General features: G+C 41.3%; 2 protein-coding genes across 14 annotated transcripts in view; one reads left to right on the plus strand and one right to left on the minus strand.

The window, feature by feature from the left end:
• Positions 1-2,403, plus strand: part of MTMR2 (myotubularin related protein 2) — a 64,087-nt gene extending 61,684 nt beyond the window's left edge. For all 7 annotated transcript variants that reach the window (XM_074860216.1, XM_074860218.1, XM_074860221.1 and 4 more), the window contains one exon: positions 379-2,403. In XM_074860216.1, coding sequence (XP_074716317.1) covers positions 379-540 — 162 coding nt within the window. In that variant the 3' untranslated portion in view covers positions 541-2,403. The remainder of the gene's footprint in view (positions 1-378) is intronic.
• A 1,015-nt stretch (positions 2,404-3,418) lies between these two features.
• On the minus strand, positions 3,419-24,397 carry CEP57 (centrosomal protein 57). Of its 7 annotated transcripts, none has more exons than XM_074860223.1 (11): positions 24,285-24,397; positions 18,590-18,746; positions 15,502-15,681; positions 15,061-15,182; positions 14,092-14,208; positions 9,727-9,804; positions 8,512-8,616; positions 8,267-8,344; positions 7,680-7,924; positions 6,850-6,994; positions 3,419-4,669 (listed from the first exon to the last, which is right to left on the minus strand). In XM_074860223.1, the coding sequence occupies exons 1-11, from the start codon at positions 24,312-24,314 to the stop codon at positions 4,433-4,435; spliced, it is 1,494 nt and encodes a 497-aa protein (XP_074716324.1). In that variant the 5' UTR covers positions 24,315-24,397; the 3' UTR covers positions 3,419-4,432. The 7 variants fall into 7 exon arrangements, with proteins under 7 accessions (XP_074716324.1, XP_074716328.1, XP_074716327.1 ...); XM_074860228.1 differs by having other exon boundaries at positions 4,360-4,665; XM_074860227.1 differs by lacking the exon at positions 15,502-15,681.
• Between the last annotated feature and the right edge of the window lie 199 nt (positions 24,398-24,596).

A 24,596-nucleotide genomic window follows, 5' to 3' on the forward strand; every position in this document is an offset into this window, starting at 1 on the left:
TAACTGTTCAACAGTCAGAACTATGTGAAAATATTTAGATAAATCTGCATTGCATTTTTTTCCCCAAAGCCCTGAAATTATGGCCAGGTTGAGATGCCAAGGACAGCGTCCCCCAGAAATGTCAGAGATTAGAGTTTTGTAATTGTCATCTTTAAAAATATACACAAAGTTTTGTTTAGGTACCATTGCAGTATGCATGTTGGATAAAAATGAATATCCCAGAGCAACTACTCACTCAGCCCTGGGCTGGAGACACTGACATTACCTCCCTACACCCCTCCTTCCCTCATAGCTGTGTGCCAGGTCAGCGACATTTTGTGGTTCAGGCTTCCACTTCCATGCTTACCTCCCAGCACTCAGCTACACATTTTCTTGCAGGAACCTGTCCACAATCGCTACAAGGAGCTTCTTGCCAAGCGGGCTGAGCTGCAGAAGAAAGTGGAGGAACTGCAGAGAGAAATCACCAACCGTTCCACCTCATCCTCGGAGAGAGCTGGCTCTCCCGCACAGTGCGTCGCTCCTGTACAGACAGTTGTATAATATGAACTTTTTTTGTCAAGTACCTTCCCAGGACCATGGGGGCAGCTTTTCTGAAACCCTCTGGATTTCCAGCGTGGTGTCTGGGAGATGCCAACGTATTTATTTATTTCTCTCCAGGGTAATTTATTAGTACTGTAGCACTAGAGGAAGCTTAAGCAAAACCACACAAACAAACAAGGCCCCCTATGCAATTAACCTTCTCAGTGGCTAGATTGTAATACAAGCTAATTGCACTTGCCACCTAAAAGAAACCTAGAGCTCCTTCTTTGTTCATTTACGTGCTGGAAATCACTTGGCTTTAAAGAGAGACTGTGCACTAGAATGAAGTACTGTGGAGGAAAAACATCTGCCCGGAAGTTTGAAAAATCTCCCCTTTGCTAAAAGGAAATATCAAACCTGACTTTGTACAGGGGCCTAGAATACAGCTGTAAAGTCATGAAACCCTCTGCTATTAATGTCTGCGTAGCAGTGTTAATGAGAGCGTTTGCCAACATATGTAGAGACAACCAGCGATGGCACCTGAACCATATCACCATTGTTCTCACTTTGCCCTTCACTTCGATGTGGATCGTAGGAAGCCATGTAAATGATGCCTTATTTAAAGAAAGGGCAGCTCCTACCAATAACACATGGTGGTAGAGGAACAACCTACATGACTTTGTAGGACAAAGTTTACTTCCCTGTCTGCAACTTTAGAGTCTTGCTTATGGTTTACACTGGGTGTGCCAGGATGCAACTGAAGCACCTTTATTTCTGAGGGGGGAGCAGAGCATGGCTCCCCTGGGCTCTCTGCAGCTCCGCTGTCCTCCAGTGCCTCATACTCATCAGGGGAAGGTAGTGGAATGCCAAGGGGCACCTGCAAGCTGCTGGGATCAGTCATTTCGTTTTGCTTGGGTAAGCGTCATTAGCGATTTTAATGCTTCTGTGCAGGATCATAGTGGCGTACTTAAGGTATTTCATTTTTCTGTTAACTAAGGGAAGCAACTGTGTATCAACCAAAGAAGCCTTTCTGCCTGCATTGCAACTGCTACTTAAAGTTATTCTGGTAGACTAAACAGCTTAGCCAGTTTCTGAGCCCTATGTATAGTCTTTTTCCTCATAGCATACTTCAATTTTAGTTCCATTTTAATACAGAATTTTACTGTAGAAGTGGAGATAAAAAACACACTTGGTAAAACCATGACTGCCCCATTGCTCTTCCAGACAGACAAGTACTGGGTTGCAGAAGACAGACAGGGCTTACAGTGAAGGAAGCTATGTATGTGCAGGGATCTGTACTCCGGGCTGCTTCTCATCTCCATGCTAAGGGTGAGGGGCGCTGCTTGGGCTGGGTTCCTGTGTCGCTTTTATGGTAGGATCCCCTACTGTGGTCACCTCTTTAATACACCCATCAGCACGCTGCTTCACTCAGCCTCTCTTCCGCAAGAGAGAGGTATTTTCTGAGAGAATACACATAAGAAGTTGCCCTTCAAAAGCCACATTCCTTCCAAGGCAGCAACAGTAATTTCCCTCTGCAGTCTCCATTTCTGCCTGCTCTATTGCAGTCAGGGACTCAGTACTTAGAGAAATCCACAGCCACCTTCTGACAGAATGAGTAAGAGGCTGTATAGCATCACTGCATTGGGTATAGGGTGGCCTGACATGTGATGGGTCAATAGTGCAAAGAATCCACACAAAAGACCTTCTGAAGGACTTGGACTTGCTTTAAGGTTAAAGGGCAGATCTGCTCTTACGTACAATCACTATGTAAGATGGTTCATAGCATTATTCTATATTAGCAAATTGACTATGTGTGTATATTTTGTTTCTTGATGAAGGCTGTTTGGTATCCTTAACACTAATAAAAATTGATAAATGGGTAAAGTTCCTGTGCTCTTATTTTCAACTATGTGGTTCTCCAAAGAACTTGTAGGACATGTAAACATTAATAAAATAGCACTGAAAATTTAGTATATCAAATCGAAATCTCTCTCATTCTTCTGCAGATGATCTTGCAAGATGCTAGCGTTCAAACACTGAAATTTGGAATGACAGGAAAACAACATTCATCTTCAGACAAGTTTCTCTTATCCTATACAGACCAGTATGAATAGAGGTACAGTGCTTAGCTGCTCAATATTACAAAAATACTTTCACAACAAAAATTCAAACAAATTCTGCACTTTACAGTGCATTAGCGCAGTAACTTCTGTGTAAAAGGAAGATTCACATTTTTCTATATAACTCATGTTAAGCCCAAATTCACTGGGATGATTTGGGATCAACTCAGTGTCTGCTCCTTGATGCTCTCACCCCCAGAAGACTTAATTCCGACTTGGGTACCTCATTTACCATAATGAGGTGCCTAAAATACTCCAAAGCCCTCCACCAGTAAGGCATGCATGAGGACAGCCAGAGGTAACGCTGACATTAACCCATCCCCAGAGGTCCTTCCTGAGCAAAATGACCACGCCTGATTTTTCAGAACCTCCAGGATGAACCGCTCCCCCAGGGGTTACTCGAGCTACCTGGAACCCCTGTCTAACATAAATGGAGTCAAGGGGGATGGCTCCAGGCCTGGTTAACAGCTTCTGATGCCTCGCCGCAGAGCTAAAACATTCTGTGCCTCAGATGGCAGGAGGCAGGCAGGGTGGAACACCTACAGATACTGAAAACTCAAATTCCTTCTGCCTGTGTTGACCGTACAGCATTCCCTGCCTGTTCAGCTACAGTCAAGGGTAGACAACTCCAACCCCCACCTCCCTGCAGCCTGCTCACAGCTCACACTCATCACCCTGACCAGGGAGCTGTCCCCTCACCACAAAAAAGCACACTGGACAGGGCACAGTGCTGCGGCAAACACCGAGTTAGCTTAGAGGAAGTGCAGGTTTCCCGCAAATCATTCAACAGGCAAGCTGGCTTTATTATTTTTCAACTGTATAAATCTGGGTCTTCTATATATTCCATTAATAGGAAATTCTTTACATTATTAACATAATAAATAACATTTACTCAGCTGTGCAAGTGAGAGTGCAAAATGAATTGCACCACTACCAAAGTAGATACCTCATCAAAGCACATTTCAAGTTAAAAGCAAGATGCCAGGACTGAATGGCATGATTGAGGCACTTGCAGTTTAAAACATTTGTGGTTTATTTCACTGCTTTACCACCCAAAGCTGTGAACTATGAGACAGGCTATTATCCCCTATCCTATAGCTCTTTCATAAAGTAGGATTTCTGTAGAAAAGTTTCGCTCTTCAGACTTGAAAAAGAATTCAATCATTAAGCAAAATAATTTGGAAAAGTTATTTTGCTCCTTTGAGTACTCAAACATCCATTGCCATTAACACTGACTAATGCAATGTAGCAGAACAAGAATTAGGAAAGCTTTTTGAGAGCTCTAAAGAACACCTTTACAAGGGTGTACCTGTTCTCAGACACTCTCAGAGTTTGAGTAATTGCAGCTGCACACAGAACAGAACTGACAAAAGCCCTTAAGACTTGGGGTTGCAGCATCGTTTTCAGACAGGATGCATCTTGAGAAGCCTCCCAAAGCACAGTTCAACAACAGGATGAAATTGCGCTGACATTTCACACACACCAACCCCCACAAACGTGCAGTGCTTGGTGTGCTGAAGGGAAATAGTGGGACTGCTGGAACTGTAACACAAAAGGAACTGGTGGAGGCCTGTGGTTACATTCAGCAGCTGGGTACCTTTAAAAATGGAATGTGTTTTAAGCTAGACCATAATATATACAATCAAACCCAGGGATGGAGAATTAAGGGCCCGTATTTCAAAAGTGCACTTAGCATACAGTAGTCTCTTTCACACAGCAAGAAAGGCAGCTGCTTTATATCCAGAATGTGAGAAAGTGACTGGGATGGTTCAAGAACATCTCCTGCAGAACAGTCAGTAGTCCCAGCTGACATCATCTTTCTGTAGTGAAGTCTGTATGGTCTGCATGTCTCTCAACAACTGAAGGTTTTTCCGACTCTTCTCTCCAGGTTTCACTTTGATGGGACCAGCATTCTTCCCTTTTGTGGTTACAGTAGTTGTCACTTTCACCTCACTAACAGGGAACCTGCTGTCTTTTACTTGTTTAGCAGAAGTCTTTCTGGACTTGCATTCTCTCTTAAGTCTCTCTAGCTGAAACAGAAGCCCAAAGAAAAACATTAAGCAGTGACCTTGTTTCAGTTTATGTTGGGCAATTCTTCCAAACAGCTGAAATATCCCACCACTTATCTCACCCAGCTAAGCAAATAGATGCTTCCAAGTCACCCTGAATAAAAAATATTTTATTTTCCTTACACAGCATTGCTATATTTGCATCTTTAGAACTGTGTTCAGCTTAGTCTGAACTACTACTGACCAGTTCATTATGGGGGAACATCTCCATTATGAATGTAATAGAAAAAGGTACCTGTGACAAAGGTGATTTGTCACTGTTACCATCCAGTGATTAAAAGAAAAACAAACAGAAAACAAATTTTTCTACATACATACTAGTGATTTTAATAGCTAGTCACTGTCGGAGATGTAGCTTTAAAAAGAATACCAGAACTGTGCTGAGGTGGAGAGCTGGTAGCCACGCACAGCCACTATAAGTCACAGCTTGTAAGACTCAGTACTCGGCAACAAAGACTGAGCTTGCATAAGCCTGAATGGGGAACTGGACAGTCTAAGCTACAGACACATTCATACTCTCAAACCATGAAATAGGTGGCATTTATAGTTCCCCTCTCTTCAGGTAGCAGTGCTCCCTCCTCCTAGTTTATAGCATGCAGCAATTTTCCTAAATCCCGACTCCTCAAACTTTTGCCAACAGCTAGTCCAAACCCTCAGTATATGCAGAATTGTTACTACTGGGAACTACTACATATCTGTATCTCTGCAACAGTTATTCTGAAGATCATAAGAGATCAAAAGTGACTAACGCTTCTAACCCAAAACATTTCACGTGTCCATTTTGGAGGTCAGCAGCAGTGCCCTCAGTGCATACTTTGTGTATAAGTTATGTCAGGTGAGGGTGAATCTTGGTTCATATGAACTGAACCAGATTAAACACATGGGATTAAGCTCTTTGGAAGAAATTCACTAGAATGAATGAATATTAGAGAAAATAGGGAATCAATAGGTTTTATAGCTTTGAATGAACAGGCTACACTACTCAGAACATTTTGAAAGTTGTTTTAAACTGAAACAGATATTTCAGGGTTTATAAAATGCAAATCAAAACATAGATAGGTTGTTTACTCTAAGCAAGGACTATTAAAAGATTCAGGGGATGAGAGGAGTGTAAAATGCAATGCAAGAAGAGAATCATAGAATGGTTTGGGTTGGAAGGGACCTTAAAGATCATCCAGTTCCAATCCCCCTGCCATGGGCAGGGACACCTTCCACTACACCAGGTTGCTCAAAGCCCCGTCCAACCTGGCCTTGAACACTTCCAGGGAGGGGGCAGCCACAACTGCTCTGGGCAACCTGTTCCAGTGTCTCACAGGCAAGAATTTCTTCCTTATGTCTAATCTAAACCTACCCTTTTTCAGTTTAAAACCACTACCCCTCATCCTATTCCTATACTCCCTGATAAAGAGTCCCTCCCCATCTTTTCTGTAGGCCGCCTTTAGGTACTGGAAGGCTGCTATAAGGTCTCCCTGGAGCCTTCTCTTCTCCAGGCTGAACAACCCCAACTCTCTCAGTCTGTCTTCACAGCAGAGGTGCTCCAGTCCCCTGACAATCCTCATCGCCCTTGTCTGGACCCGCTCAAGCAGATCCATGCCTTTTTTATGCTGGGGGTCCCAGAGCTGGACACAGCACTGCAGGTGGGGTCCCACCAGAGCAGAGCAGAGGGGAAGAATCCCCTCCCTCCACCTGCTGGCCACACTTTCCTTGATGCAGCCCAGGACATGGTTGGCTTTCTGGGCTGTGAGCACACATTGCTGGCTCATAGTCAGTTTTCCATCCACCAACACCCTCAAGTCCTTCTCCGCAGGGCTGCTCTCAATCCACTCATCGCCCAGCCTGGATTTGTGATTGGGATTGCCTCGACCCATGTGTAAAGATGTGAAAGCTCTGCCCCGGACAGGATGAAGAGTGGCACAAGGGTGACACGGTAAGACAGAAAGGATACTTCTGCAGAAATACTGGCATAGAAAGATGGAGGTATGCAGACTAACTTTGAGACATCAAACCTAGAGCTAGGCACTACTGCTCTACAGCAGTAATCTCTGCTTTATTCAATTGCTGCTAGATTAGGAAGTAACATTAAAAAAAATTTAAACACAGTAACTCTACAGAACCATGAATATAGTCAAAAAGTAACTCACCTGCAACCGGTGCCTCCGGACTTTGCTGATCTGATCTGCCTTTGCTTCCATCTTTCCCACCAGTGCCTCAAGTTCCCTCTCCAGATCTTCCCTCACCGCAATGGTTGGGGCTTCCTGGACAAGCTTTGACAGCTGCTGGTGATCACTAGCATAGAATTCAGACAGAGCAAAGCTTGCATCAAACTCCCTTGGCTTCTAGTGCTTGTACACCCAGTTCAGAAATAACACTTCTAGTAAACCGTAGCATCAGCAGCCAGACATGTTCAACGTTGCCATAACAAAGCAGTAAGAACAGTTTTGCTGGTTAGCAGCATTATTACAGTGGCACGTCCTGGTGCTAGGCTGCTGCAACATTAAGTCTCAATAACACAAGTAGCTTCAGACTTCAAATCACACATTCAAAATGACCAAATAACCCCCTGAGGGCATGATCTCAGCACTCATTCAGTTACTGTTTTTCACATCTGTATCTACTGCAGTTGTACAGTAGGATAACAATTAATGTTCTGTTAACCAGGACAAGCAAAATGCCTAGTAAAGCTGTCCTTTAACGGAGTGTTTGTCCACTGCATCAGGGGCTGTTACCACACTTCTTCCTTACCCCTTACGAATTCAATACTGCAGCATATAAACACAGATATGGAGTCCAGACTGTTTTAACTGCAATGAGAAATGACAGCCTCCCCAGCCAGTAGAACAAAGCATACATGTGCTAAAGACTTCCTAATACTAACTCTTTTGTCAGGCAAAACCTTCCAACTTTAAAGCAAAAGGCAAAAATATAAAGCATCTACATTCATTATCTGCAGTGCAGAAGAGGCCAAACTCACAAACTCATCTGTCCAAATTCATCCTGTAAAGTCAGCAACACTTCTGAGAGCTCTTCCTGGGATGAAGAAGAGTCCTTTGGTAGAGATGACTTTCTGCTTTTGCTGGCAGGATGACCAGTACCGATGGGTTTTGCTAGTGGAGTATCATTTACCACACGACTGTTACACAAAGCTTTTGTGTGTTGTTTCATCAGGTGCAGGACATGTTGCACGTTGGCGCCAACTGAATGACTGGGACTGGTAGACTGGAAGGAAAAGTAAGAGAGACTTCTGTTAAATGGTATTGTCAACAACCTACTTGATAATAATGGAGTAACATTTCTGATTTTCTGCCGAGAATGTATTTTTTGTTTGAATGAATATGCATGAACAAGAACAGCTTGACAAGCAGCATAGAGAGGACCCATTTTAGGAAACGCCCATTCAGCACGTTACCAACATTCAACAAGCCTTTTGAAGACAAACTGGAAGCAAAGAGTCAAAGAAAATTAAATGATCTGACCACTGGGTGTCAGGAGTGCACCAAGCCAAAGCCACTTAAGGAGCTGCAGCTATTGAGCATTAAGCTTTGAAATTAAGCAGCTCACCTTCCCAGCTACAAAGGGTACATCACCCAGACACAGTCTGTAATGGGGCTGCGTAGTGAGATGGCTTGTAGAACATTTCTGGAAAGAAAGAAAGAAAAAGAGAGAGGAATGTTTATCAAAGATGACACTAGAGCAAACCCATCTTCCCTTTGCTTTGTAATAAAAGAGGAAACTTACTTCCTGACTGCATGCACACACCCTTATTTAGCTCCTTAGTAATTGCCCTTGTTTTCCCCCCATGTTACCTTCTCTGGCTGCTTAGTTTTTTTCCTGGGTTTTCTTGTTTTTGGAGAAAGCAATGGTGATGCTGCTTGAATCAGTAGTCTGTTGGTTTCCAGGCCTGTCTGAAGCTTTAATTGAGGGAATAAGGGGAGTTACTGTAATTGTATTTATAGATAATCAGAGACAGAGTAAGCTGAGAATTGCAAAACAAACATTTTTAAGATACAGGCTCTCTGAAAGCAAGGGCTGCGAGTTTTTAAGATGCTTCTGATAATGTCCAAGGTCATTTTAAACATTAAGTAAGAATACTTCCTCTGGTAGCACTACTCATCACTAATCCTAGTAAATTAGAGAACTAGTCCTACTGCATTACTCCCATGCAGGCAAGTGCCAAAACATCAGCTGTGCTTTACACTTGACAAAATATTATGAAAGTCTAGCCAACCAACCCTGCTCAATTGATCCTGTGGCATACAGTTAACGGACAACTATTCCTTCTGTTCTATTAAATCTGACATTAAAAAAAATCCCAAACCACCTATTGGAAATGTTAAGGTAAGGATTCGCACTGTCAGCAGTGAGCTCTGTACACTTCACTGATCCTTCCAAGAGGAAGCTATGACATGGCTTTAGAAATCATCTCCTAACCATTCACAGAACAATTATTCATGATTGAGAAACCCTTCTCCCCCCTGCCCCCAAACTCATGGCAAAGGTTAACACTAGAGCATAACACCTTACCTACATACTTCTTCAGCATACAATGAACATTTAATGAACACAACACTTCAAGGTTGGAAGACCAGTGCCCTTATGGGCTCATTACCAGTAGTATGTTGCCTCTTTTTTGTCTCCTCCTATAATATTTCTAGTCACAATTATGAACAAGGGAGCACACTTGTTGACCTTGATCTGTTTAAAGCAGAGATTTTCATACATCCTTCTCAACCATGAATTAGTCTGAATTTCTACTCCTCTTTTCCAACTAGCTCCTTTTATTGAAGAAATCAAGCTTCAGTGCACAGGTGCTGTTAGAAGGTTTCCAAAAAGCTCAGAGAACTTCAGAACATATGACACCTCAGACAGGAGGGGAAAAAAAAAAAAAAAAAAGGACTAAACCAAGTTTTTCATTATTCTGTGTCTGGGAGGCACTTTCAGCAAGTTTAGTTGAAAAGTTGATGGAAAGGAAGAGCTAATTACAGTGCATACCAGTACAAAAGAAATTTCCTGTTGGTTACCTCAGCTGCTTTTTCCTGAACAAGCTTCCTTGCGTGTTCTTCCTCCTGAAGCTTCTGTTCCAGCTCTTTCATTTTTTTCTAGTCAAAGTTGAATAAAAATAACAGCATTACTAATGAAACAATTCTTTTCTTCCTGAAGTCTACAGTACTAAGAGCTTGAGCAAAAGTATATCAGTTCAACTTATGACTTAAAGCCAAGTGAAGACTTCAGCATTAGAATGATGGCTGACATTTCTGTCTGTATAGGCATAAACACAGCAGACAAGTGCTTATGCTTAAAACTTAATTGATTTTTCTATCTTTACTTCTGCAACTGGTATCTGAATTTAACTTACAGCCTACAGGGAGAGAAATACACATGGCTCTTTCTCTTTGGTTGTAAAAAAACCCTAGAAAGTAGGATGTTTTGTGTACATTATCCTCAAAGATTTTGTACTACAAAAGGACCAGCAAAGGTAGATCATGTATCATTATAGGCTGAGGGAAGACTTGTTTTATTCAGACCACTATTTTTGCTAATATCTGTAACTTAAACTCTTAGAAGAGAGGAATTTTTGAACATCTAGCCACCTTCTTAATAAAGGAGAGGGAGGAAAGTTTTTATGATGCCTCCGAGATCTTTAAGCAAAACTGATGTGATTTGATCTTTTCACGGTGTAAGCATGTAAGAACTCTTTTGAAAGCCCTTCTCAAGGAAAAGAGTTAAGGGGAAAGGCACACATTTCTTTGTAAACCCTCCGACAAGATGAAAACCTTAAGTAGGATACACTTAAACTCCCAATGTGAGAGTTACCAAATAGCTTTCTGACTTTATTCAGTAGAGTGAAAAAATGATGCAGAGCTCCATGACACAAAACAACTTCCCAAAGACAGATTATTTGCAGAGCCACTAATCAAACTTAAGTCAGAAAATCAGGAAAGCATGCAAATCAAAGTAACATCTATATTTGTACACTTGTTTGCTTATAAACCCACTATGCTGAAGTAGTAAATATTTCAGTTCTGCTTTACCTAAGCACTGAACTGCAAGATTTGTGTAACCAGCTGTTATACAAAGGTGTTACAAGGCAAAACCCTGGATAAACATTGAAGACAAAGGCATATAAAGGAAACAACTTTTTCTGTTGAACAAAAGAACCCTCTTGACTAAATTTTATTTTCTTCATTAAAATCAGATATATCCCAGGTAACTTAAAATCATCTTCTGCCCTTTACAGCTTGTGGCACAATTCTTGATTTCAGTGGTCAGATGCACAAAGATCTTTGTTTAACCTGTCAGGTATGACAGAATTTTTAATATGGAAATGCTAAAGCAAATCTTCTGCTTGAACTGAAGATGGACATGAAGCTGGGCCAATGTTTCTGTACTGAAATGAACTGAGTATTCACCCAGTCAGCTGTTTAGCTGCAGTGTGCAGCTCAAACTGCACAGCAGTATCTTACTGTGTCTTCAGACCCTGTCGGAAGTTATCTACCCAAGTTAACTTCCCCAAATTTTTTCACAGAGTACTGGTCCATCAGCAAAAGGGAACAAGTCCAAAGGGCTGGCTAACAGTGAACACAGATGCTCCCCAGCCACGCTGCCCATCACATAAGGTAGCACGGCACAGAAAGAGAGCTGCAGATCAGCACTGGGCTGTCTAAACCACTGCTCAGCCACCAGTAGCTGCTGCAAAAAAAAAAATAATCAATGAAAAAATAGAAATAAAATATTTCGGTGTCTATTTGTGCTCATTTTCTAAGGGAAATTAGGTTTCATGCAATCACCTCACTCATCCTTCTGGCTGTCACTGAAATAAATTTCAAACAACTTTAACCAAAGACGACAGGAAGGTATGACACCTCAAAGATACAGAACATCTAAATTTCATAAAAATTGGCTGCTGGGATAAACATCCAAATTAGTTCCACCAGAGAGGAAATGTCTCCAGTGTGAAGACAGGTTTTACTTCTGCGCTTCACTACCTTGAAAATTAGCAGGTGCTTGACAGCTAGGCAGTCAGCTGTACCCCCAGCTGGAACCAGGCAGGTGTTGCTTCTCACCACCTGGCAATTAGAGGTTAGAGGGAAAACTAGAGGTGTAGGTAGTGTACAGCCACAACAGGATGTGAGGATCCATTACTTCTGTTGTTCACAACGGAAGGTTTTATTAAGTCTCATTGTTAGCATTAAAAGATCGATTACTACCAAACTACAGTTCTTCAAAACATGTCATCTACACGTACATTCAGATTTTGGCCATCTGGCCACACACAACAGTAGAGCCCAAACTGCACTTTTAGGGTACAGCCCCATCACCTAACTCCATCCTCAGACATAGACATGTTCAGACCCTCTCAGTCAGCTATCCAGAGACTGCACTGCAGGACTACAATTGCAATAAACATACACCGGAAAACACTTCTGAGCCAAGCACTCCAATTACAAGTACTTCACATGAAGGAGAGTCTCAGCATTTCTTCTTTACAACCAATATTAACATTGGCAAATTGTTTGAAGGCAATACTTAAAGGGCCATGTAGGGGCTCAGCAGAGACTAAATGCTTTCAGTAAGACCCATGTACAACTTGTGCTCCAGAAGTTTCTGAAAGAAGAGGCAGTTAAAACATTGCTTGCTCATGAGTAGTCATCTCACCACTTTCCATCCATTTCAGCACACCATGTACAGAAATAGTCTTTTTTATTTATTTCTTGCTTCAAATTAAACTTGCAAATGTTCCTGTGGTCTTGCCACAACTAAAGCAGAGACTGAAGAGGCAGCAGATGCAACTCTTTTGAGCAAAGCGTGCAGTCACCCTTTCAGGATAAGGTAATACAGCACAGGGATGCCCACATAGAAAAACAGCCTGCAAGCACAGAGGCGGGTAGACCTGTCGATCAGAAAACAGCTCACGACAGCAAAATGATCCCAAGAAAAATGAACTTCAGACAGATCTAAATCCAGATTTCTCTCAGTTCCTAGAACTGATTCAAAATTGTGTGAATTTAACACCCAGTTCCACTAAAATAGATTTAATTGTGACAGCGACTATTCCTAAAGATTTCAAAGAACCAGAGGCATTGAAGTTTGATCCATGGGAAAAAAGTTTCAGCATAACAGGTTTTTTTTTTTACGTTCACTAGCCAGACACAAAAAGACAAACAACTCAGCCCCACCAAACTCCAGCTGCTACCAGTCAAAAACTTGGTAAAAGCCCTTGAGAAAGGAACTCCTCTTGCTGAACCAGTTATTTCAATCCTGGAGGAAATCTACTGCTACTTTCAGTGACACTCATCTCTCATTGAAAGAGTTTCACTCAGGTAAACAATGCAGGCACTTTTACTCCATAAATGCAGCTTACCAAAATGGGGTGTCAAGACTTTAAACAGCTTGTTACAGCTGCCTTGGGCCAGGGACTCCCAAGAATAGCTGTAGTGTCTAAAGGCCCTGCAGCAGACCAACCAACTGAAGATTTACTATCAAATATCTCCTTATGTACTCCTGGAAAAAATACCATCTACTTCAGCACCTGGTAAAGGCTGGTGTGCAGAGTGGCAAGCCTACAATTTTGATGTGAGTCCAGAGCTGTCCTCAATACCACAGTCTAATCGTGTACTATCTGCTCCTTTTGGATGGAGGAAGTTTGCAGGTGGAAGCCTCTCCCTTGTTAAGCCCTCTGTAGCTCCAGTGCTTGGGAGTCTTGTGGTCTCTCTACAGCAGCAAAAAGAGGTAGAATGTGGTCTGGATTTCAGAAACCAACACCACAGATGGTACACAGAAAGAATATGATCAAACATGGTCATGCTGAACTTTTAAAAGCTACAGGCTCAAAATGAATCCCAAACAGGCAGATTGGTTCAAACCCACTGACAGCTGGCCAGTGCTAGAGGTCTAGCAATGTCAGGCTCCAGAATTCTGCAAGCAAAATAATTAATAATAATTGCATTTGTGAAGGAGCATACGTGGCGACAAGAAAAAACACACTAAACCCACACAAGTCAAGTTAAATCTGGGTCATAACAGAAAATGACTGCTAGCATTCAGTAGCATCCAAGGCAACTCAGAAGTTGAGAGCTTAGGAATGCCTGCAATCCTACGTGCCTATGCACCAAATAAGCACAAAAGAGGAACACCAACACATACCATTAAGGCTTAACAAAACTTCAACTCTTGTTCTGTGTAGTGAGCTAAAGCCTACCTGGTCATGTAGACTTTCAGCAATAACTTCAAGTTTTTACAACACTTCAGCTTTAAAAAGATGTTTAGTTGCTGTCTTTCTCTACAGCACAAAGTTCTGCTCAGCTCTATTACTGACATGGAGCTATAAAGTGCTAATTACAATAAACAAGATAAACCTGATATAGTATCCAGTACAAATGACAGACCTCTGCTATGGACTGCATCGTAGTAAGTCTGCTGTACTCTTTTTCCAGCATATCCAGCTTTTCCAATTTAGACTGAACATGTGATTGATCAAGAAGCCGATCTCTCTCCAACGAACCCTTGAAGGGAGAAGTGAAAAGCAAAAACAACCATAAGCACAATAAAACAAGACCATCTACAGTAAGCCTTATCTCTGCAGCACAAAGGAGGCTCACGAACAGCGCAAAGGAACTACTACTTCCTCCGTGCAATTTTAGATGATGCTACGATCAGGGAGCAACTGCACCACTGGTCCATCAGTGTTGGGAACCTCACACTCAACCAGATTCAGATGAGAGAATCCTACAGTCTCTCCTCCCTCTGAACCAAACATGGTAGAAAAACCTCATTACTCATTCTTATGTTTTTTTTCTTCAGTAATTATTTAACAGACTGAAACAGGCCAGCCACAGAGACCAATGAACAGAGCACTAGGTGATCCATACTCCTATAAACCAAAATTCAAGCTCATTTTAGATAAAAGGCAAATCTCAGTCACTGACAGTGGGACAGAAATTTTACTATTATTTCTACGCAATCAGTATTTCAGCCCCAGTTTAGCAAAAGCAGTGCTAGTAAAGAAAATCTCCCAAGATCTGAGGGGTGAAAACACAAAAGGGAGGGTGTTTTCAGCAGCACATGGGTATAACACTGAGGGATAAGTATGAGCTACTGTGGTAAGCCAACTGTGCAGAAGCAAACAATTCTTATTAATATCAGAGCCTCATATTGCCTTAGAGACAGGTGCACAAAGGCAGAAAATACCAGGGACCTGACAAGACTGGGAAATTTAAGTAGGGAAATTATCCACTCTTAATTATATAAAGGCCAGCTAAAATAGACATCCACACTTAAAAGCTATTAAAATTATAGTAACTACAAGAAATCATGACACAGATCATGATTTTTATAATTTAATCTTGAGAACTCACCTGTTTCTCCAAGAGATGCGACTTCTCATTTTCTGCATGCTGGATCATTTTTCTCATGTAGTCCAGCTGTTTCTCTAAAAGGCTGCACCGAGACTCAGCAGCTGCCAGCTGAGAAGCCAGTTCTGAAGATAACAGAAGGCAGAAAAGCGAAATCATGCACTGCTTGTTCCAGGGATTTTTTTATATGTTTTCAGGTCAGTTCCAAAACAAACAAGAAAAGGACAACCTAAAGAAACTCACAGATTAAGTCTGATGAACTTCTGTATGCAATTCAAATCCCTAAAACAAAGTGTTTTTAAAATTATTTCTTTGTAATTCCATGTGTCACTGCAAGGTTAAAGATGCTGAATGACGTAAATTAAAATAGTTTTATGCATTGCTAAAAATCAAGTTTCATCCACATCAGTGTTCTGTAGCATCTATATAAAGTTTGCAAACAACCTTGATTTTTCTTTGACACTTCAGTCTTGTCGTGCTCTTTATGTTGCATTTGTTCACTTAGTACTTTTTTGTAGTCTGCTGTTTCTCTGCTGAGGTGTTTTACATTCTCCTCTGCCTGAAGCCGTTCCAACTCCAGTCGATGAATTTTTTCCTGGAGATTCTTCAGAGCAGAAAATATTGCTGTAATTGAACGAGTACCTTGTGTTAGATACCATTAAATCGCCACTTCAAGATAACATTGAACTTGAAACATTTTTAGAAGAGCATGTTATGTAAGAAAGTCAGAGTGTTCCTTGTCAGCATCCAAGAGTCCTTCCAGGAATTAAGACCTGCTTCCCTTTAAAATACAACTGATTCTAAAACTAGTCTCAAACAAATAGATGCCCTTGGTGCACACCTTCACCTAAAACATTTGGGAAAGATGCATCCATTTCCCAGAAAAAGGCACATAAATATTCTGTAGATTAAGTCTAAACAGTGCATCTTCTGACTCTTTATCAAAAGGAATGAAAGGTCACAACTAGTTAAAACAGTGGCACTTCTCTGTATTATTATTCCTCTACAGGCCCATGCTAGCACAAGAAACACACAGACATAATGTTGCTAGGAATGGTCACAGAGGGGAATAAAGGTTAGCTATCAGAAGGGCTATAAAAGTGTTTATTTCTCTAGGGGGCAGTTCTGTTTTAATTCTTCTGGTTTTGCACTTGTGTTCCCCTCCTCCCCCCGCAAGACATGCATCTCCTTTGCACTGAACAACCTTCCCTCTTTCTGTTCCACTCCCTGCTTCAGCAATTATTCAACAAAACCTTTATATATTCACTACCACAAAAAGAAAAGCAGCTGTCATAGAACTCACATCACCTTGCAATTAGACCATCTGCTGGTAATCTGATGTATTACGTCTCTCAGCTGTATTGTTTAATTTTGCAAAGGGAACCATAACCATAAGCCCTTTCCCCTATACAGTCCTGTTAAAGTAAAACACAGGAACATCTGCACAGACAGCTCATATACCAGACTAATCTGCAAGGTCACACCAGCCCACTCCTTTGTGCTTAAATGCACTCCAGAGAAAGAACACACCTTTATTACAGAAGGCATGAGCACAAGAAAAGTTGGGACTGCTTATTTGTTTGAGCATCAGATTACAAAAAAAGAAAGGAAGAATAATTATCAGAATGAGTTTTCCAGTGTAACAACCCATCAAATCTTGAAATGCAGTACAGCACATTAGAGTACACCATCAATAAAAACTACTTGGTTTAAAATACCTGTTACATAAATAAGAAGTGGGTGACAGCAGTCACAGTTAAGGGGAAAGGTAGCCCTGTTTGCAAGATCAGAGTCACCAACTGTACCCTCTTCTCTATTTATGTTACTGTTACCAGGATTCAGTTGAAACAGGCATAGCTGAAACTATCAACAGCTTTGTTACTATTATCCTTAAAGCTAAATTGAAGTTTCTGTATATTTATAATAAGGACTAACAAAATACAGCAGTGAAGCAATTCAAGCAACGAACAGGTGAAGCAATAAAGGTGAAACCCAACAGAATGTCAAGTATTGTTCAGTCATCCTTATTAGAGTATTAAAACCAACTATGTATGCCGAGACCCACACATACACAACGCAAAGACACTCCAACCAAAATAAGCAGAATTTACTATACTCAATTTCAGGATTTTTCAATATGATTTTTTTTAAATTGGGGGGTGGGAGGGGTGGTAAGGACTCTCAAGAACAATCAGATCTATTTTCCCATCTAATTCCTATATCCTTAAACTTACTAAAATATACACTCCAGAACATTTCTGCATTTTTAAAAGCTATGCAAAAAGAATCATAGAACCATAAAATGGTTTGGGTTGAAAGGGACTTTAAAGATCAACTAGTTCCAGCCCCCCTGCCACAGGCAGGGACATCTTCCACTAGATCAGGCTGCTAAAAAAAAAAAAAAAAGTGTAAGATATTGGATCATCTGCCTGTTTGATTTAATTTTCAGTACATATTCATATTTACTTAAACTTTTTTTGAAAATAGAGACATTTCATACTTTTTAAAAAGGTATACAATTTATCAGATCATCTCCCTCTACCTGTACTTATTTCAGAATTGGCAGATTCCCTGCTTGAAAAAAGTTGCCAAGTGAAAACCTGGAAGTCAAAAGTTTGTCACTAATGCAACACAATCTACAAAATTATGCCTGCATCAGTAATTCATAACTAAGCTCTTTTCTGCACATACAATTTTTTATCTGTCACAAGGTTCCTTTACTTTTGTGTCAACAGCACTCTCAAAACTGATAGCATTGAGCATATAAGAACATATACTGCATTTTAAATAGCACTTCAAGAATTGGGATTTCATCTACTAGATCATTAACATAGAAGTCTCTAGTAATTCAGATATGAATTATATTATTGGAATAGGGACTTGAGGTTATCATGCTAATTTTTTACTTAAAGTAGTATTAGGATTCATCCTAAATCTTTCTGGAGATGAACACCAGGACCAGAGTGGGAAAGGAGGGAGAAGGAATAGCCTAGTAACAAGAATAAGTGGGAGCAAAATCACCTCCCTTTTTGGTGGTGTGAGCATTCAGTTCAGCACTACGATGAACTCTTTTGTGTATCCTCTAAATCTTCACTGATACTCTTATCACACCCTTTGTCCATAATAAGCCTTCTAATTTCAACCAAACCTCTCCTTTGCTCCAAACCATTCTGGGGACTATAGGCTCCTTATTTCAAACTCAGCTGTGAACTCAGGAGAGGAAAGATTGAGGGAGAGGAGGACTGAAGAAGGGACAAAGAAAACATGTCAGGACTATTTCACAAAGTACTCAGCCAATATCACAGCTCTCTACTACTCAAGAGGAGCATCTTTCTCCAGCTGTAAGATGACCTTTTTTCACTAGGTATTCTTCAGAAAGAGAAGTGCAAAGGACCTAACAAAACAGGTGACTAGCGCATCACTGGGAAGTGATAAAAGGATAAAAAAACTGCAGCCTTTGTAGACGTGGACATACAGTATTTCACCACATGATTTAGAAACAGGTAAGAAAACAACTTTGCTGAACTATTACCTCTGCTGTTGCTTTCAGGATATGGAATTACTGGTTTCCGTGGGGAACGCAGCAAATCTGAATTAATAAATGGCTTGTACTTTGGATATTCTATAAATGAAGTTGCAGAGAGTCCATCTATGGCTGACGCAGAGTTGTAAGTTTTGTGCAGATCATCCTAAAGACAAAACAAAGCTGTTATTCAGCACATTTGTTTCTCTGTCACAACAAAAAAAAAGTAGAATCTGATTAGATGAGGTGTAGAAGTACTGCTGCAGGAGACTAATACCTCAAAAGCTGTATTTCCTTCCCTACAGCCTTAGGCTGTGTCATTTTTACATCCAACTTCTCTCCACTAAAACAGAATCAGAAATAAAATGTCTTTCCCATACTAGTTTCTGATTTCCACTTTTGTTTTCTACTTACTTATACCATCTCTTGCTTATTGTGAGAGGGTAATACATAACCTGTTGGAAAATAGCCACTTTCTTAACTACTGATTATACATATGGCACATGAGACGCCTTATCAAGGCGGCCAAACCTGATAAAGCACACCCAGGACCACTCATGTAACACTACAGCTGTTAGATGAGGCTGGGGGACACACCCTCTCCTCACTCCACCCTCCCAGCTGCACAGACCCAACCCCTTCCCCGCTGGCTTCAATTCATCTTTCCTATCCTTCCATGAACAGACTGAACCTCACCAGCAGACCCATCTAGATGACTTTACACTCCACCTGATTAGTGGTATCAGCACAAGAAAAGCAGCAGCAGATCATGGCCAGGAAGGTTCCTCTGCCTCTGAGCAGCAGCATGCTGTTAGATCAGCTTGAGACTGTTCTCAAAAACACAGCCACAGAGACCACGGATTTCCCAGCACTCTACATCAACTTTCCAAACATTTGCTGTGGTTTGGATGTTGCAATGACCAGAGGGGACCACCTAGGTGAGAACGTGCTATGCATTCAAGATATCATTAAACCATGTGCTTTCTAACATGATTCTTCTAAGCAAAAGGGCCACGGCACATAGTATACTGTGTTTATGGTTTTGACTCAAAAATTGGCTACCTAGTCTAAACTTTCTGATTTGTGTATATTAATTAAATGAAATATGAACGCTTGTTTTTAACATGCAAGAGTAATTTCTCTCAACTGTACCCACCACTAAACATTTCAGTAACAGTATTTGAAGATAACCTAAGAGAGAAGTGGGCTGCAGGCAGATGCAATGCTCCTACAAGCATTTACTTCACTAAAATGTCAACTGAGCAATTGCTGATCTTGGCAGGGTTTTTTTAAGCTTTTGCAAATACCAATTATTGGGAGCATATCATGACCTAAATTAAAATACAGCAAGTATTTATGCAAGTATCTCATAGCAAATTAAACAACGGGCCAAAACCCATTAGGAGGAAGAAAAATAATATGGGGGAAAAAAAATTAAGAAAATTTGTAAGTTATTTAAAGCCTATACACAGCTAATTTATAAACGAAGTGAATCACTGTGGTCATGAAAATAGGACCCGAAGTACTCTGAATGTATCAATCAGCGTTTCTAAGCACAGTGTTATGAATGCTTTACAGTTTGTGTTTATAACATTTCCTACACAACATAATTGCTTTTCTTGGAATAACTGCATTTGCACAAGAACTTCTGCTACCACAGAAAGACAATTAAAAGACTAATTCCTAATTAAGACTATATTAACAAAAATATTTTTAAACAGGTTTTTGAATGCATGCGTATACACAGTTTTATACTCAGCAGCCACACTGGTCTAATTACAACGTGTGAATTTAAAACCAAATGAAAGCCTGTTAGGTGCTACCATCAAGACCTAAACCTCACCCATACAAAAATACCATCAGTGTTACAGGATGTTGAATTGATGAACACAGAATAAGAAGTGCAAATAATGAAGTAAAAATGAACCAAGCAAAACACAGTACTTTATGCAGCAGGCAATAGAATAACAGCATCAATGTAAACCACAGCAACCCAAACGACAGTAACTATTGATTCAAAAATCAATATACTATCTGCTATTGATTCAAATCAAAGGTATCCCATGAAACAGTCAAAAGAAAAGGGGAATCAGTTTGAAATCAAAGTAAGGCTGCCAGCATCAAAATTTTAGATGTCTTTGTTTCACATGTAAAATCTTGTCTGTGAATTAAAAATAACTACATAAAAAAACCCAAATTACAGGAGGTTTTTTGTTTGTTTTTTACTGGCATAAGTAACATTTTTTCTAGCCAACAGCAGACTAACTTAAAGAAAAAGCTAGCACACTCAAAAACCTGAACTCCAAGTTACACAAAGAAAAACAAATACAGGCTTTCGACCAGTTGCATGTCTTCTAAGTTTCTCCTGGATGCGGGGTACAGGCACTAATTTGAACAGTATAATAGTCAGTACAGATATCTTCTTGAAATAAATACTGAAAAAATTGTGTTGAAATACTGTCTATTGTATAGGCAGCTGTTCTTTGCTTCAGTATAAATAATCACTTGCTACCAAGAATATTTTCCTTATATATTTAAGCAAAAGACCGATTTATATTCAGTTTCACAAATAGCAACTTCTAAATAATCTGAGTGAAAAAATTGAGAAAGATTACAAAACAGCATCAAGGAATTTCCCATCACAAATCTCAGACTCAAATATCACATCAATTCTCTGCTCTTCTCCTCAATTTCACTCAAGTGATTAAAAATATCTTGGAAATTCTCACAGGGAGCATCATGCTGTGATGCTCAGAAAAATACTGAAACAAAAACAAACAAAAAACCTTAAAAAATACATATGAAAATCAGGGAACTCTAGATATTTGTTCTGAATCTCAGCTAGGCCACATTTGCTAGCTATATCTTCTCCCCTCATTCTGTAGTCTTTCCTTCCTTAAGCCACACTAAAGCCTCATAATAGTAAATGAAGAAGCTTAGCAGTCCCAGGAGGAGCTAAGGGCACCAACGTTATGTCATGGTAGCAAGCTGAGCACATTTAACCTTCACAGGTTGGAGGACACTACCTTCCAAAACCCATTGCTACTACCATTGCTTGCTCAAGCATGCAAAAGGGAACATTAAAAACACAGAGCGAGGTTAACTTAACACATCAGTAGCATGCAGTGACCTCCTGAAGCTCCCAAAGGCTAAACACCATGGATAAAAGGAAAAAAAACAAAAACAAAAACAACAACAACAACAACAAAAACACAACAAAAAAACCCCACACCACACCCACATAACCTCATATGGAAAGTTTTAAAGTAAGAACTAGCAATTTGGAGCAGTGATACTTTTCAAACCTAGTAACTCATGTAGGTGGTAAAAATGACCCACTATAACTTCTCTGTTGCAGTAAAGAAATAAGGTACACGATAGAAAACTTTCCAGAGTGCTATTAATCTCAGTGATATACCAAACGTTTTCAAGTAAGAAAAAAACCCCTATTTTTCTCATTATACAGAATTTGGCTAGAATCCCTAAACAGCAAAAATAACAATGATTTATAAACAAACTGTAGAACCAAAGAGGCAGAAAAATGAAGAAAATATCTCAGGCACTAACTGGAGCAAAAAAGCATGAAGGCACTAAGTCAGCACCTTTGGTACTAGCACTTTGGCACTGGGAAAAGGGACTAAATTAGAGTGGGTGCATTTCAAGTTCTTATATGGGTGCTCAGAACAGAAAAAAAAAATAACAACAGAAAAAAAAATGAAGCTTGGTAATGCTTTAAATGACAGCCAGTAGTCCTGATGCTCAGCTAAAAAAAAAAAAAAAAAAAAAAGCTGAAATATGGGAAAATTATCTAGAGACTGGGAAAAAACCCAGAATGACCAGGTATTGAGTTCACTGAGCATAAAACATCCAAGTATCCAGTTACTGAAACTTTCAAAATAGCCATTTTGGAGGGACAATCTCAGTTGGCAGCCTGCCCTCATCCCTCAGTACTGCATTACTGGGAGAGCAGGGAAGGAGAACAGCCCCTATCACCCAGAGACCAAGTTTAAGTGCTGTCTGTGCCTCCCTGATACAGAGTCAGGAGCACTCTAAATTTAAATAACATCTCTAGTTAAAAGCAGACATCCAAAAGTTAGCTTAGTCAAGCCATTACATCAAATACTGAAAAAAAAATGTTGGCACAATACAGTCTTTTTTTGTTAAGTTTCTACTGCAGTGTGCCAGACATGTTAAAAGCAACTATTTTCAAAGTTCAGAAAGTGTAAAGTTTGCTTTTTTCCTTTTTTTCAACACATACAAAAAGTCTTAAGTGGGCAATTTTTTTCTGACAAGTTTTGTTTTACTAACTAAATTAATTAAACTACCTACATTCATCTACTTAAGACTAAAACTAGTTTTCTGAGATCCTTCTCTATGCATGCTAAAAAAAAATACCAGTCAGGAAGTATATAGGAATCCTCAAATTACTCTGTCACCACTCTTGCTGGTACAGGTGTAAATATGGGACCACACTGTAGAAGAGGAGACACTCAACAGAGAACACCGAGCTGGGTGCTCACCATGAAGCTAGTGAGACCCCAAACCATGAATCCTCAAAAGATATATCTTGCACTCCATCATGCTGCCTCTTTTTCACCATCTCTACTCCTCCAAAGCATGCATAAGACACAGCTACTCACAAAAAACCCAACCGAAAAGCCACCCGACTTTAGAGAGCTACAAGCATCAAGCCAAAATGTCACACAAGAAACCCAACTGTAAGCTTCTGTTTCAGGTGAAGATCTGGCAGGCAGCCTCCATCCACCCAGCTCAGCACAGCCCGCTGTGCTTACGCCAGCCAAGCCTCCGCTTCTTCATGTCACCCGTCACCAGCAGAGAGACGGGTCCTGTTAATTCTCTACGCTCAGCACCCTGAGAGGAACGTGAATGAGGAAATTCTGGTCCCCTGCGTGCAACCACCTACGTCTTTGCCTCCAAATCTGCCAGGTGGTCACACTCACGCCTAAGGATACAGGTATACACTAAAGTTAAAAGTCAGTTTAAGGTAACACTTTCATCCCACAAACAGAAACAACCAGAGACTAAATCTATTACCAGCTCTTCAATGGGAAGCAACAGCTTGCTGTAACAGCGTAGCTGACCCGTAATTGCACAATTACCCTGTTTAATTGCGCCCCGTCTGTCTTTGGAATAGGCGCTTTCAAAGTCACGACCCCAAGTTTTTTCTGAAAACAAACGGAATTACCACATTTTATTCCCATTCGCTTACAAATATGCTCTCCAGGCACTGGCACGGGGACAGGAAGATGGCTGGCTTAAATAGCAGAGTATCTTTCTCCTTTTCTGTCACTTTTATAAAATATCTGTGCCTATAGGATGGTTTGAACATACCTATATTGCATTTAAAAGACAAGACACCTTCCACCGTCCGCGCTGCTGCCGGCACGCCGGGGGAGGACAAGCCGCCCGCCCCGCACTGCCCGCCCGCTGCGCCCGGAGCCCGCTGCAGCCCCGCTCCCGCCCAAGCCCCCGGCGGCCGCTCGCCCGCCTCCCCCTCGCCGCGGCTCCCGCGCGGCTGCCAACAGACGGAGGCCCCGGGCCCACCTCCCTTCCCGGCCGCCGGGACCGCCGGCGCAGCGCCGCACGCCTTCGGAGGCCCCACCGGCCCTCACCCCCGGGGAGGCCTCAGCACTGCGGGGCCCGGGCCGCCTCCACCCCCTCAGAGGCGGCCACCGAGTCTCACCGTGCGCTGGGGACCGCGCGCCGCCGCCATGTCCGCCGGGGGAGCCCCGCGCTGCTGCCTGTCCCTTTAAGGCGCGACACCCGTGGGGCGGTGGCGTCTTTCGCGCCGATCGAGTCCCGCTTGACTGACACCCAGTTTACCAATGGGAAGAGAGAAGCGGAGGTAAGCCCCACCCCAAAGGGGTACGAGAGCCTGTCATAGACTCAGGTTTGAGTGACGCGTGAGCTACCCAATAAAATAAGAAGAGCCCTTCTCAGCCAATCGAAGCGGATAAGTCAACCGAAGCGGCGCAACCTCCTGCGACCAATCGCC

This window comes from Strix uralensis, chromosome 2, assembly GCF_047716275.1.
Source record: "Strix uralensis isolate ZFMK-TIS-50842 chromosome 2, bStrUra1, whole genome shotgun sequence".
Lineage (NCBI taxonomy): Eukaryota > Metazoa > Chordata > Aves > Strigiformes > Strigidae > Strix > Strix uralensis.

What these genes read in the sequence shown, in the direction of transcription:
- CEP57 (XM_074860223.1), bottom strand. Translation starts at nt 24,314, where the DNA reads ATGGCGGCGGCGCGCGGTCCCCAGCGCACG. An exon ending in TTCAGGAAAAAGCAGCTGAG is followed by an intron (nt 8,617 to 9,726) that starts GTAACCAACAGG and finishes CCTCAATTAAAG; the next exon opens with CTTCAGACAGGCCTGGAAAC. An exon ending in GAATTTGGACAGATGAGTTT is followed by an intron (nt 6,995 to 7,679) that starts GTGAGTTTGGCC and finishes ATTCTATGCTAG; the next exon opens with TGATCACCAGCAGCTGTCAA.